Source organism: Sabethes cyaneus, chromosome 1, assembly GCF_943734655.1.
Source record: "Sabethes cyaneus chromosome 1, idSabCyanKW18_F2, whole genome shotgun sequence".
NCBI lineage: Eukaryota > Metazoa > Arthropoda > Insecta > Diptera > Culicidae > Sabethes > Sabethes cyaneus.
The window spans coordinates 128,060,644-128,076,671 of NC_071353.1; the positions used below are offsets into that span (position 1 = coordinate 128,060,644).

General features: G+C 46.0%; 1 protein-coding gene across 1 annotated transcript in view; it reads right to left on the bottom strand.

Annotated features, from left to right (window-relative positions):
- Positions 1 to 527: 527 nt before the first annotated feature.
- LOC128732821 (neurogenic locus Notch protein) overlaps positions 528 to 16,028 on the bottom strand; it is a 164,573-nt gene continuing 149,072 nt past the window's right edge. The window contains exons 8-12 of the mRNA XM_053826225.1: positions 2,875 to 7,091; positions 1,714 to 2,790; positions 1,382 to 1,628; positions 1,009 to 1,350; positions 528 to 937 (exon numbers count right to left, since the gene is read on the bottom strand). Of these exons, the coding sequence (XP_053682200.1) occupies positions 528 to 937; positions 1,009 to 1,350; positions 1,382 to 1,628; positions 1,714 to 2,790; positions 2,875 to 7,091 (6,293 nt within the window). The remainder of the gene's footprint in view (positions 938 to 1,008; positions 1,351 to 1,381; positions 1,629 to 1,713; positions 2,791 to 2,874; positions 7,092 to 16,028) is intronic.

Below are 16,028 nucleotides of genomic sequence, written 5' to 3' on the forward strand. Positions count from 1 at the left end.
AACTTGTCTTTCTGCTTTAAAACTCTGTTTTAAAAATGTATAGTTTATTGTAAGCAAGGAATTTTCGGTTGCGATATTGAGGAATGCGTTGGTTTCCTCTCGAATTGAAAATAATCTCAAGCTCATGTTTCGTTCACGCACTCGCACTCACGCACGCTCACACACTCGTGTGTGACACACTCGTGTGTGACACACATTCCAACAAGTCCTGCAGATCCTGTGCTTTCGTTACAACAAAAATAGTTTAAAATTAGTTAATTTATAAAATAAATTATCACTATCACGCTCCGCGCGCTTTCCGACCATTTCAAGGCCTGTGTCGAGACTATGTAGCACGTGAGCAGGAGGTTGCGCGGAGTGGAGGGGAAAAAGACACTAGCTATACACATACAAATACATTTTAACAGTACTTGCGCCGGCCAGTGCAGCGGTTGTTCGCTGTTTCGTGGGACGAGAGGCACTTGTGTTGTTCTAAAACTGTTGAATGCTGTATTCTACCCTTACCTAGAGAGCGCTTCCCGCGCGTTCTAGATATAGATCGCTTCCGAGCCTTTGTTGGCTTGGTGACCTCCGCCGGCGGCGGCACTTGTCACGTACACATTCATATTGGCCGCCGCTGGCGACTGAACTCCCTCGGACCAGTCCGAGGTCGAGTGAGGCGAGGAACTTGACCAGTGGCCGGGCGATTCCGGCGATGGCGTCGGATAGCTGTCCAACGTCTGCACCAGATGCTGAGGCGTCACGCCTCCGCTGTGCTGACTCGGCGGAGTCAGATACTGGTAGAACGACGACTGTTGGCTGTTCAGCGTCGACTGCTGGCAGTGGGCGGACGCCGACGACAGCGGCGACAGGTGCGACGAGGACATCGTCGAATTGCATGGCGACGACACGGTGGTGGCGGTCGTGTTCTGCGACGTCGAAGCCTGAGATCCTTGGCCTGCGTAGAAGAAAGAAATAAACATATGTAAAAATGGAAATCTTTTGTTTTTGAGAGGTTAAGTAACTTACCTGTAGGACTGCAGAAGCCGGCGAGCTCCAGTCCAGTGGAGCCATGAACGTAGTTCATCTGCAGACTGGCCAACATTGCACTGTTTGCATTGTTATTGCTACTGTTACTACTACTGCCCTGCTGCTGCTGTTGCTGTTGCTGTTGACCGCAGCCTATACTGCTGCTGTTCTGCTGCTGCTGCATGCTTCCGTTGGAGATCATTTGCACACCGTGCTTTTGCTGCTGGGCGTGTCTCAGCGCTTGGATGTGCGTCGGAGACGTCGGCAGACTCGGACGGGTTTTGGCAGGTGACGGAGAACCTAACGAAAATTTTAAAGCAGGCATTAGTTTTTTGAACTGATCTGAGTTTCGGATTTTAGCGTGCTCCCTTACCTATATACCCTTGCGGGGACAGAGCCAGATTGCTCTGCACCGAGTGGGGCGGTGATTGATTCGAATACGGCGGGCTGAGACCGCTTTCACCCATGTGCATAGCGTGGATCATTGTGGCGGCGGCTGCATTGTTGCCCCGCTGGTTCATGATCAGATCCTGGAAGGGCGTATTTCCGGTGGCGCCTCCCATCGAGTAGCCGTAGTTATCCAGATTGATGTTGTGCAGCGATTGCAGCGATTGAGCACTCTGAAATATAAACAAAAGTTCGTTAAGTAAATGCTAAGAGCAAAACCGTTTCTTCAGAATTCGTTGAACCATGTCTAAAACTTACCTTGATACAATCCTCGTAGCTGGGTGGCTTCTTGTTGCCGGTCATCGGGTCCATCTGGTGCACCGTCATGGCGTTCGAGTACAAACTTACGGTGTCGTACGGACTCGGGATGTTGGCCAGTGGCGACTCGACCGAACTCAGCTGATCGTCTGGAATTTGCACGTCTACGATGTTGTTCTTCTTGGCACCGACGTTTGCACCGTTGGGTTTTTTCGTTTTTCGTCGGATGCTTCCGTCGTTTTCCGGACTGTTCGGATTCTGGCCAGTCGGTAGACCACCGGCCGATACTCCATTCATTTTCGCTCGTTTCTTCTGTTTGCTTTGCTTAGTCGAAGCGATGATGGTCGGATGAGTGATCATGTGCGTCGTCGGTGACATGATCGTGTTTGGGATGGTAGTCACCATCTGCGGGCTGCGTGGAACGTGCTCGTCCAGCAGGCGAACGATGTCTTGATGCTGCCGTTCACTGGCCACATCGCGCGGCAACCGATCCATGTGATCGGTGATGTCACGGTTGGCAAAGTTGTCCAGCAGTGCTTTGCACGCCTCGAAAGCACCTTCGCGAGCAGCTAGGAATAGGGGCGTTTCGTCTTTGTCATCCTGGGCGTCCCTGTTGGCACCGTGCGCTAGGAGAACGTTTACGCCGTCGGCATTGTCGACGGCAGCGGCCCAGTGAAGGGCGGTTTTGCCGTTGTTATCGGCTGCGTTGATGTCGGCATCGGCAGTGATCAGTTCTTCTACCATGCCTTCGGTAGCGAGACGAGCAGCTAGTATTAGAGGGGTTGTTCCGTCGTGCATTCGTGCGTTGAGGTTGGTTGCTCGGTTTCGCAAGAGAATTTGGAAGACGCCCACAGCATCGGCCGCAACAGCGGCATGTAGAGGTGTTCGTCCGGTGTAATCCTGACTGTTGGCATCAGCTCCGGCATCGAGAAGTCGTTTGGCGGCATCTGCCCGGGCATGTCTGGCCGCCAGATGTAGCGACGTTTCACCAGTCTTGTCCATAGTGGCATTTAGCTCGGCACCTTGTGCCACCAGTTTCGATATGAATTGAGCCGTTGTGTCATCCGTGGAATCGATGTCTTCTCCAGAGTCTGGACCTCGGTGAATGCCTGTGTCTAGATCGCCTCTGTGTATTCCAGCATCAAGGTCACCGCGATGCATTCCGGTTTCTTGGTTTCCACGGTGAACTGCAGCTACCATCAATGGAGTCATGCCACAAGGTCCACGCACGTCCACTTCCGTGTGGCCGCCATCGTGATGCGTGGGAGGAGTCATCATCGTAGGATGATCGCGAATATCAGCCGCTTCGAAGTGTAGCTGAGACCAAACTCTAGGTTCGGTTTCTTCATAATCCGTGATTGCGGTATGATCGCTCGAGTAACCCTGATCTATGGCACGCATACGCTTCGGTTGAGGCATTTCCGATTCATCGTCACTGTTGCACCATTGCTGCGAGTGGCCCATATGGCCGTTGGACATATCCACCATCGACGGGTTTTTGTTTAGATTTCGCATCTCCTGCCCATCAGGACGTCTGCGCGAAGGCCTTCGAACGTTGGTACTTGCCGTGAGGAAACCCTCCGGGAACCAAGTGATACCGTGGGCACGTTTACGATTCGCAACCAAAACTCCGCACAGCCCAAACAAAGCCAGTCCGATGAAGAATCCCACCAGAACGTAACTGGTGTTGGTCGGTTCCGGTATGCTATCGTCGTCGGGATTTACACCCTTGACTTGATAGATCGGAAATTGTTTGGACAGAGAATGTTTGGAAGCGGTGGCCGCCAAAAACTCGGCCGCCTCATTCGCCGTTCCGAAACACTCGGCTCCAGTCATTCCGATACATTTCCGATTGTCCAGTTCGAGGAACACTTGAATTCCGGTTTGACGAGCTTCCGTATAGACAACGTGGTGCTTTTTGCCGAAGTCACTTTCCGCCAGTCCTTGCAGTGCGGTACCTCCTTTCCAGGGGTAAATCATCTCGGCGCCGGCGTTATTCTTCTTGATCCGCACTGTCGTGCGTAGTTGATGTCCGAGGTCGCGCAAGAATTGCACGGAGTTTTTCTTAAAGGTTTCCAAGTCCATCAGAAGGATAATGGAAATGGCACCTTCCGCCAGCTGCGCTGGTTCTTTTTCATTCTCGCAATCCAGACCATCCCAATTACACTCGGCGTTGTTACAGCCATAGTCACAGAAACCATTAGCGTAATGCTTCTGGCAGTAGGCATCGTATACCGGATTACAGGGTTGTAATTTTTTCTCACAATCTCGACCATCGAACAAGCACTGAGCATTGTTGCATTCCTCATTGCAGAAACCATCCATAAATACCTCCCAGCAGTTGATGCTTGCTGTGCAGTTCAACCACGGATTAATTCCCAGCGAGCAATCGTTTCCGTCGAAGTCGCACGCATAGGTATTGCATTCTTCGTCACATCGGTGGTTACCCTGCTTCTCGCGGCAGCCTTTCTTGACACACTGCGCCCTCTGGTATTCCAAATCGATTGCGTACGTGTTCAGAATTCCCTTCTTTTTACTCGCGCTGTCGTACCATCCCTTATAGGTCGCGTCGTAAACGTTGCACGTTTTCCCCGCCCATTTTGGCGGGCAAAAGCATTCGAAATCGCCCAACTTGTTCTGGCAGGCAGCACCCCGTTCGCAAGGACTCGAAATGCACTCGTCCAAAATATCAATCTCACAATTGATTCCACTGGTCCCAAGCGGACACTCGCAGCGGTAACCTCCATCATCCGCAATCTGACACAATCCATTGATGCACGGATTCGAATCGCAATCATGTCCGGAAAACTCACAATTCTTACCGTAGTACCCGTCAGCGCAAACGCAGTGATGTCCAGTTTGCCGAGTCGAGCATAAACCACCATTCAAACACGGCGAATTGGCACAGAAATCAACCTTAATCTCGCAATGGCGTCCCATATGACCAGGCTTACAGTTACAGTGGTAATCGTTAACCAACTGCACACAATCCAGCGTACCCGGATTCGAGCAAGGATTCGACAAACACTCATTAATATCCCCCTCGCAGCGGGATCCCACGAACCCAGGCGGACAGCGACACTCGAAACCGCCCACTTTATCGATGCAACTTCCATTATTATGACAAGCCCCGGGCACACAATCATCCGTATTGATTTCGCATAGGACTCCCAACGTTCCAGGTGGACAGGAACACTTGTAATCGTTGATCAAATCATGACAAATTCCTCCGTTACGGCACGGATTCGGTTTACACTCGTCAATATTCAACTCACAGTTCTGCCCTTGGAAACCCTGCTTGCAGACGCACTTATACGAACCAATCAAATCTTTGCAGTGACCTCCATTCCGACACGGTTGACTCTCACATTCGTTAATCTCCTTCTGACAGTAGGATCCGGTGTACCCTTGCTGGCAGTGACAGCGGTGCGAATTCCCAAAATCTTCACACGTTCCATTGTGGCAGAGCAGTTTGGAATCGACCTTCTTCCGAATGGCTGCGTCCTTACAGGACACCATCTGAACGTCGCACAACTTTCCGGTCCAACCGGGGGCACATATGCACTGGAAGACGTTCTCCCGCTGAACGCAAGTTGCACCATTTTCGCACGGAGACTGTGAACACCAATCGACATAGTCCATGCACTGCTTTCCAGTGTAACCATACGAACAGTGGCAAGTGTAGTCATTATCGTAGTCATAGCAGGTGGCTCCATTTCGACACGGCTGTGAGTCACATTTGTTGATCTTGTACTGACAATTGGAACCCGTGAAACCAGCCTGGCAGGAGCAATTGTAGCTGTTGATTCCATCCATACATGTTCCACCGTTCATACAGGAACTTTCCGTACAGTCTTCGTCGTTTGTTTGGCAGTTCATACCGCTGAAACCCAGCGGACAGGTACAAGTATACGAGTTCACATACTGCGTGCAAGTCGCTCCATTCTGACATGGCATCGAAAGGCATTCGTTTATGTCGACCTCACAGTGCTTACCCTCGAATCCATCCACACACAGACAAGTGTAATCGCCAATTCCATCCAAACACGTTCCTCCGTTTTGGCACGGGAACGAAGCGCAATCATCCGTATTAACCGTACAATCGCGGCCTTCATAACCTCTGGCACAAAGACACTGATACGATCCGTTCGTGTTCCGACAGGTTGCACCATTCCGACACGGTGAGGAAAGGGCACACTCATTGATATCTTCATCGCACAGTCTTCCGGTGTAACCCAGCGTGCAGCTGCAGGAAAAGTCTAAATAGTTAGGACTTGGTGAACATTTCGCACCATTTCGGCATCGATTCGGTAGGCAAGGGTCCATTTTAGATTCGCAGTCACGTCCGGTGAATGGCACTCGACAAACACACTTGTAACCATTGACCAAATCAATGCAGGAACCTCCATTACGGCAAGGGTTATTCACGCAGTCATCGATGTTGATCTCACAATTCTTCCCCGAGTAGCCCGGCATGCACTGGCAGGTGTACGAGTTCAAGCCATCCCGGCAGATACCACCGTGCTGGCACGGATTCGAACCGCACTCGTCAATATCCGTCTCACATCGTCTTCCTCCGTAACCCGGAGGACAATGACAGATGAACTGATTCACACCATCTTCGCAACGACCTCCATTGGTGCACGGATTCGAAGCACACTCATCCACGTCGCTCAAACATCTCGCATCGAAATACCCTCGAGGACATTCGCATCGGAATCCGTTAACCAAATCCATACAAACGCCTCCGTTGGCACACGGATCCGAAGCGCACTCGTTGATGTTGGTTTCACAGTGCATACCGGTGAAACCGGGTACACACTGACAGGTATACCTATTGATGCCATCAATACACTTAGCTCCATGCCGACACGGATTGCTGTGACACTCATTCACGTTCACCTCGCAATTCGGTCCCGAAGTTCCCGGCTGACACCGACAGATATATCCACCCACCAAATCCTCACAATGCCCTCCAAATTGGCACGGATTCGACTCGCACTCGTTGATTTGAATCTGACACAGATACCCGGTGTAACCCGGATTACACTGACAGCTGAACGAATTATCCCCATCGATGCAGATCCCCCGATGGCACGGATTGGACTGACAGTCGTTGATGTTCGTTTCGCAGGACATCCCCGTATAACCGGGTGGACACTCGCACGTGTAACCGGCGATCAGATCGTGGCAGATCCCCCCATTCCGGCAGGGTTGCGACATACAATCGTCGATATTGATCTGACAGCGCAGTCCGGTGAATCCGATCGCACAGGTACACTTGAACGAGTTGATCAGATCCCGGCAGATGCCTCCGTTGAGGCACGGGTTGGTCGAGCACTCGTCGATGTCGATCTCGCACTGCGTGCCGGTAAAACCTGTAAGTAGAAGGAAGGAGGGTTCATTTTAGTTCGATATTTTCACAATAGATGGTCAGGTCATTCCGTTGGTCTAGGTATCGAAAAAATGTTGAAATATTGTTTGATGAACAGACTTTGACGATAAAATAGTTTATGAAAATAAAGAGCCAGCTTTTAATAATTTTTATGTATGTTTTTCAACTGTAAATAATACTTTCTGATGAACAAATTTCGATTTAGATGCTCCGATGGATTTACGAGTTATTGACGAGATCTATGAAAGAACCCAGGGTACTTCCCCAGAAAACATTTTATTGAAAGAATAGTTAATACAACCATTAAACAGCTAACAAGCGATTGATAAGCTATTAAAATTGTTGTTTAATGGTTCGAATTGGGTTTTGTGCGTTTGGGTAGCTTAATTTGCATTTACATTTTGCAAGTTAAACTCGTTAGACAGTATACTGATGTGCTGCACGGTTGTTTGGCTCCGTTCGAAGCGAAACGGAACAAACATTTTTTTACTTATTCAACCGTTATATAGCCAATATTCAGGAAACTAGCGCTTAATAATTAATTATGCAGCAAAATTGTTTGTTGGGGACCTCGATGGTAAAATTTGTGTTACAGCAAGTCAACGGTAATAACACAGAACAGTGGTAGTAGAAGTTAAAACCCAAACACGTACATGCTAGACTTGTACTAATACTAGCGAATCTGGCAGTAGAGAAAGGCTTTTTTCTCGAAAACTTTAACTATCCAGCAACATCACTCACGTACATCGAAAAGCAGTTGATGAAACAAATCGTAAATCGTCGAAAAGACTGGAATAGAGATTGAGGCCAACCATGAACGACAAGAAAATAGTAACATACAATGGACAAGGAAAGATTGTCATTTTCTATTTTCATTGAATATGTTAGTGGTACTGAATTTAAGAGTGTGTTTTGGTACTGAATTTCATAATGAAGTTTAACAGTAGTTTTGAAAACTACGTTCTACAAAGTGACCAAATTTTAGATCTACTAGGTATTTAGATCTAGGTATTCGACTTTCGACAGGGGAAAAACTGACACACGTGAAGTATTGGAAACTTAACCACCCTCGGAGTACTCTCCTGCTTTCCTTGTGTGGTTTCATCGGTGTGATCAGTACTTTTGTTCTATTATGAAATGACGCGGCTGTGCGCTGTAGTCCGCACTGCATTTTTTTGACTATAATGCTATTGAGTGAGCGATATGTTTATTTTTAATTTCCTGCGTGCATGCCTGAGGTAGGGGTAAACAGGGCCCTGAGAAAATTGGAACCTATGATCAAAGTAGACTTTGTAATCATGTGGCTACAGAGCTCCCGTCTCCTTGGGACATCACAGACTTCTGGGAGGCGATGCTTGGAAATATTAGAATTATTGGAAGCATCCAGTGAAAGTGGTAGGAAGCCACATCAATAGTCTATGAAGCAAATGTTAGACCAACCGAGCATGAAAGGTCACCAATATCAGAGAACCTACCTAGATTGACGAAACGAACGACGAAATTGAACGAAAATTGAGGAAAGACCAATTCTCTGATCCGAGGGCTATAAGAGGCAAAAGCACGTAGTGAATGTAAGAACAAAAAGTGGAATGTCATATTTGCTAAATGAATTTGCCTTGAAGGAAAGCTTTTACGGTATTATGATAATGATATGACATCATAGAAGCTTCTTTGAATACAATACACAATAGAATACACTATTGAATCACTATTGAATGTTATATTGAAAAACGGGTAGTCGAAAACCATACTGAAGATTAACTGCCACCCGCAGCGGGCATCCACCGTTCGTTCTTCCGCTTTGAATTGCCCATTATTTGCTTACTTACCAGTTGCTAAGCTTCTTTTTAGGGGGGTGATGTAGCAACGCTAGCCTCTAAAGAGCTTGTTTAAACTGTTTATTTAAGCTGTGACTGATGAAAATTAAACACAATTGCGAAATAGAACCATAGCCAGTACTAGGGATATACACTCAAAAAAATCGACACGTCACATCCACGTGAAAAATCATGTAAAGTTCTGTACAGCAACTTACATGAACTTCATATACTAGTTAATGGGAAAGTTGATAAATTTTACCGGGATCGCACGTAAACTAGTTAGTATGAGTGCGAGTTACCAATAATTCACGTGAAAGTTACATGAAAATTGTGATGGATGAGAATTACGTATGTTTTCACGTAAACTTGACGTGCCGATTTTTTTGAGTGTAGGCATTCAAGGGTATGCCTCTAGGTTTAGCAAGAGTGCACAGGTTAAGTAAAGTGTTAGAGTGTTAGCGATGCGCTCTTGTCATGCAACCTGTCATTGTCGCTGGTTTTATTGTGGTATTGCGCTTGTATACTAAAGTTCAACATCAAAATCATTTATTAGTATTTAATATTTTGTTTTAGCTCGCAAACAAAATTCATGAAAGCAAACAGTTTTGCAGAAAGAAAGTTATTATCAATCGGTTTTCCTGTCAGAGGATGCAACTCAAATGATTTTGCTGGCAATTGAGATGAGATTGACTAACTGAATATATTTATTGTGTTGAAACAACCAGTTTTCGAAAATTGCACAATTTCAGTGGCGCGTTGATTTTATCCACCTATCATACCATATCATATCAATATGCACGATAAAATTAAATGCGCACATGCTGCAAACGAGCGAAAATGGCTCAAATTTATTAAATATTCTATGGGGTATTTTATAATGGTCGCTATAAACCAAATCGATCAGCATAATCTGACAGTAAAACTTTAACTTTGCTGCTCAAGGATGTATTTTCAAGTTGATAAAGCTAGCGAACTTATTTAGCTTTTACCAGAGCTTCTTTAAATTATGGCGATGGCTGTCAAGCAGCGAAAGCATAACCGGTTTTATTGCTGCTTATTGCTGCGTGATACGACTACTTGAGCTTATAACCTGTTTCTTATAGAGGTTATGAAAACATTCTGAGGAGTGGGTCACTTGGTCAGAAAGCAGTTTTATAGCAGTCATCAGAATGTTCTGGAGCTCAAAGTTTTATTATGAAATTGGTCATGAAAACCACTATACGAACGTAATAAAACTTGGAATTGTTACTTGGGCGGGGATTTCAATGCTCATGTCGGCCAGGAGGAGGAATACAAACCGGGGGTTGAAAAGTTCAGCGCACACCAGCGGACCTAGCGTACCAGCGGACTTATCGACTTTGCCACCTCCTAGAATATGGCCGTATGTAGTACTTTTTTCCAGCACAGAATCCTGCACAAGTACACCTGAAGGTCACCAAATCAGATAGAAACACAGATCGACCACGATTTGATCGACGGTCGGCACTTCTCAGACATTATCGACGTCAGATCCTATCGAAACGCTAACAATGACTTGGACCACTACCTAGTGATGGTTAAGATGCGCCCAAGACTCTCCGTTGTGAACAATATTCGGTACCGACGTCAGCCTCGGTCAGATCTTGCGCGGCAGAAGCAGCCAGACGTCGCCGCAAACTACGCGCATTCACTCGAAGCAGCGCCAGCCTGCGAGCACCATCGGGCATGTGGCCCGGAATCAGTGGAACGATCGGTTTGACGATAATTGTAGGAGGGTCATGGATGAGGAGAACGCTGTGCGGGCGGCCGAGATGTGCAGTGCCACACGTCGGAATGTGGAAAGACACAAACAGAAGAAGGTGCAGCGAAACCAAATTTTTTGGAAGAAAAAGCGCTACCTGGAAGAACAGGAATATGCAGAGTTGGAGCGGCTGCATCGTTCTTAGGAAACGCGAAACTTCTACCAGAAACTGAACGGATCCCGCAAAGGCTTTGTGCCGCGAGCCGAAATGCACCCTGTGCAAGACGCTTATTAGACCGGTTACGGGCATGAAACATGGACAATGCTCGAGGAGGACCTGCGAGTGCTTGGAGTTTTCGAACGACGAGTGCTAAGAACGATCTTCGGCGGCGTACAGGAGAACGGAGTCTGGAGGCGGAGGATGAACCATGAACTCGCACAGCTCTATGGCGAACCCAGTATCCAGAAGGTGGCTGAAGCTGGACGGATGTGATGGGCCGGACGGCTACACTGCAAACATGGTGTTCGCCTCAAATCCGGTAGGAACAAGACGACCAGGAGCGCAGCGAGCAAGATGGTTAGACCAGGAGGAGCGAGATCTGGCGGAGAGTACTCGGTGTCCGAGAAATTGGAGAGCGGTAGCCCTCAACCGAGTTGCATGGAGAAACCTTGTTCAACAGGCCTTGTTTTAGGATAGCAAGCCACCTAAGTAGATAAGTGGTGCGGTCATAACGAAAAACTCGATTTTCTGATCAAATCCAGCATGGCGGCCAATTCAAAGATGGCCACCTATTTCTTTTTTCATTTCATCTGAAAGGCCTATCCTTCCTCTTAACAAAACCGTGTCGTTTTTGGGGTTGTTTCAAAGCTATTTTAAAGATATTACAATAATTACATGAAAATTGTGAAACTTGCTTCAGATAATTGGTTCATTGGCATTGGTTTGACACAAAATTTAATAAATCTATTTCGTAGCATTTTTTCTCAGCTATCCAATGGCTTAAAATGAAAATCTGGCAGCGAGCTCATGGTAAAAACGGCGATTTTTTTTATAAAATCGAATATGACGACCAAATCCAAGATGGCCGCCAAAAAAATTAACTCCATTTTAAAGCGTTGTTCTTCAGTTTGACAGAACCATTTGTTAGTTGTTCCACAGCAAATTTAGGAAATATCACCTAATGTAGATCTCAAGGTTTGCTAAAAATTCAATCTTTTTTGAAACCGTCGGGCTCCTTGGCGCCCTCGTTCGCCACTGTTTCTAGGTATTAAAAGTGTAATTCTGATTTTTTAACCATTTTCAACTAAACAAGAACAAAAGTTCCAATATTTGAAGAGCTCGTGTCAGCAAGGGCACCCCACTTCAACGAGAATTACTCATTTGGGCTTTTAAATGTCATCAGTTTTGATGCTATTCGTCAAAGAAAAAGAAAAATGACTGGACAGTCAAATCAAGTGGATTAAATTCGGAGGAATGGAGTAACAGTTATTTGTGTTGATTACAAGCCACTGAATGGGCGGAATTTCTCAGAAGCAAAATTACCGTAAATCCGGTGCCGGTTTGCAACGCAATCAAGTATTCAGAATGAATATCAAGTTTTTATTCAGATAATTCTTGTTACGCGGCATGTTCTCAGTGTTGCAACAAACTGTAATCACTAAATGGAATGCAACTGGCAGGCAAATGATTAATGGGAGAATAAAATACAGGTTTGACGAAATGTTAAGTTGAAAACCAGTTATACCTTAAATGTCACTTAATCTATTATATTTTAAGAAAAAAAAGACAGATTTTAATCAAATTTGTTTTATAAATACAACTGTTGAATCTTCCATTCTGAGATGTCTAAATGAGTGTACAAATCATTAGTTTGAAACATTGTCGAACGCAATTAAGGTCGGCGATCGGTTAAAAACAAAACTACAAGTTACGATGATTGATAACCTCGATTGAGTATCTTTAATTTGGTCGCTTTTTTATTCAGGATCAGTTCAACCCCGAAAGACAACTTTTCGAGTGCTCTGATCCAATCTAGAAACACTTATGCACATACCTAAATTGGTTATCTTGGCGGAAACAAACCAAGGCACAAACGGCTTTTAATCTGCACACGAACTGCGTCGTGCTGCATTTGTCACCGTCCGTCGTTCGTTAGCCAGTTTGACATAACAAACACACGAAAGAAGGTGCGGTTATTGTTTATTTAGCAACTGGCGTCGTGTGCAGTCTCGAAACGAGACTAGTTTATCAAACGCTAATCCGGATTAGTGTTCTTAGCAATGAGAGGGCGAGCGAGTGTGGGAGCTGTCAACGGCCAAACTAGGGGAAAAGGTGTTTATAAACATTCTCAAAAAAGGAGATTATCATTAGAGTTTTTTTGTTGGTTCCGAACCGAGCGCACGCTGATCAAGTTCTATAGAACGCTCGTCAGAACTGGAATGCCACCTCACATGGATTCATAAAATTATTTAATTACGTTTTATTGATCATTTACATTTCAGAGAACCTGTAGAGAGAGGCGAATTGAATACGGCCAGGCGTGGCATGTTCTCGGTCGGATATGAAGGTAAATAGCTAAGCCGAGATCCGCTTTGCCGCTGGTTCTGGTTATTCGCAGTGCTGGCTGGCTGGCTGACTGGCTGGCAGCAGCAGAGACGCAATAGAGCAAAGCTTTTAGCCTGCCGATGTGTGGATGGATATGGAGTGCGGCTCGCGCCAGGCTCCGACGGACGTGCACTGTAATTATTTTCTCTATTTTTATAGCCTTTTAAATATAGCAACCAAGTGGAGAAGCAAATCATGGAGTTCACCCTGACTCGGTGGAAGCTTGCAATCTCACTCTGCGTGCCGAGAAGGCGAGAGAATAGAGCTAGCTAGGTCGTACCACCGAAAGGGTAATCAAGCTTCTCGGCGGCTCGCCCCTTGCAACAACGGGGCATATCACAACCTGGGCTGTAGGAATGGGTGATAAATATTCGTATAAATAATCTCCAATAACCGGTTTTTCGAAGCACTTTTGCGTTCGATCAAGTCGGTCGAGCTCCGGCTGCTGTTGGCTGTGATGGCTTAGCTTACACCTCCACACCCCGCATCGCACCGGCGACGATCCGACGACGGTCCGTACGAGAAAGGTTCCAGTTCGGATTTTGTAATCCGAGAATGGTTGAATAGCTGACTGCAGCTGCAAAGCTTTCCTTCCACGCTGCTCCCTGTGTAAACAGATGGGCCAGGCAGATTGTGCTGTGTTTTTGGAGTCAAATTGATCGTGACAACTATTTGTCAAAATTATCCGGAGGTCTCCATCTGCTCCCGTTTTCTGTTCTTTTGGGTAACAGCCAAAATCCTTTGCCGTGGGGCGTAGATTAATTTAGATTGCAACTAACTGGAGCATATAATATCAAATCTAATCGTTGTCGACAAGGATAGATAACGCAATTCCAGTTGTCAACTACTGGTTGTGTGCATTCCGGAATGACGACGTGCAGAATTCACCATAATCTCTCTTTCCTGGTACAAGCCAGAAGCACTTGACATCGATTTATCTCAACCGGGCGGACAGCCAACAACGGTAGATAGTGGGAAGACCTCTCCAACAATGCCCACGCTGCTGCTAACATGGAGGCTCTCCTGATTCAGCGGAGAAAACCGAGGAGGTGGTACTCGAGAACCGTGTCGAGCCTTATTAAAATTTTATGCGCTTATTTATTTAACACCAATCCGTTCCATGCTCTGCTGCAGAGGTACCTCTATCGACCTACACGGTTAAGCTATCATAAGAGACCTGCCACTAAAAGAGGGGTAGAGAGAGAGACACACACACGTGATAATGTAGAAGAAGGTCTTTGTGCGATCGATTGCATTAGCAAGGGAGAAGCTGAAACTCGTGAGCCATCCTCCCGCATGTAAACAAGGTTTCGATTAATTGCTTTGAACTTTTAATTCCATGCTGGCTTGCTCCTACCTCCCCCCTTAGACCCTGTTCGAATCAATTGATTAGTACAAGGAAATCGGTTAAATATCTCTAACGCGAACGCCACTGATTGCCCCGAAGATCGCGAGCGTGTGCGACGATAGTGAGCAGGGTTTCCAAGCCGGACCGGATCTGCGCGACTGGCTGGCTGCCGTCCACGCGGCGAAGGTTGACGTCCGTGTTTAATCTTGACGCTTCTTCTCTTTTTACTCGCGCAGAAGAGAAGTAGGATAAAGAAGTAGGAGATGCAGCAGCACAAAGTGGTGAGTCAAAATGGCAAAAGGTCGATCGGACACTGGCAGCGGCAGGTTTTGGTCCCAATCCGAGGAGACGCTCAAGTGTTTCGGTGGAATAACAAACCCAACCAGAGCTGTGCAGTGTGCAACAATAATAATGAAGGTTTTAGTTGTGGTGTTAATGTCGTGGTCGCTGACGATTGTGGACCCCATTTGCCGCAGGTTCGGCGCAGACTGGAGTGCTTGCTTACTGCTGGACCAACCGACCGACCGAAAAGGCATCATCAGCAGGGCTATAATAATAATGCATAAAATATATACTTAGCAGAGAAGGATAAATAAACACAAATTGTAATGGATTGTCCACTAAGTAAGGTGTTGGACGTTGGTTTATTGGCACGGTTCGGATGCACAGTGGGCCACAGTTGGAACTGGGTATCGGTGCCGCAGGATTTTCACGATTGTTGCGTTTGTTTGAGTAGGAAAATAGGTGTAAATTAGATTTTTCTTGTGGTGCTGCTGGCAATTTTGCCAGCTGGTTATGGACAGATTACGAAATGTCATGGCTGACAAAGTTATAAGTAGTTTTCCGAGCTTGCGATTTCAGGACTAAGTGATTTACACCTATTATAACGCATTTTCAATTAGGAATAAGGAACAGCATTACTGTGATTGGAACATGCACCACTGGAAGTACTTTATTTTGGACCTGCTTTTCTGGTTTCTAATGATTCTACCTGAACCACATTAAAAATAAACTGTCTATCAGTTCTTAACACTGAAAACATGCCTAATAGATGGTCCCCCAACAAACAATTTGAATTTGATTAACCAGTCGTAACGCCTTTATGGTTAAAATTAGTCATTAAAACCGCAATAAGAGTGCAATAAACTCACATAGTTATGCGAGCCGAGTGATGTTAAAGTATCAAAACTGTAAATAAATAAATAAAATCTTTCTAAAAGGGAGCACATTTATCGCAGAAAGAAACAGAGAACACAGCTCTTAAATTTCAATATTCAGAACAGTCTTAATTTTACTAATTTGAGAAAATATGAACCAGCACGTAACCGCGCATAAACCACGTTTTAGTCCGCTTTCGTTGGAATCATGCAGGTGCATATTCAAACGAAATTTATTTCGGTCTCTTTTTCTGCTCCTAACTCCCGCAG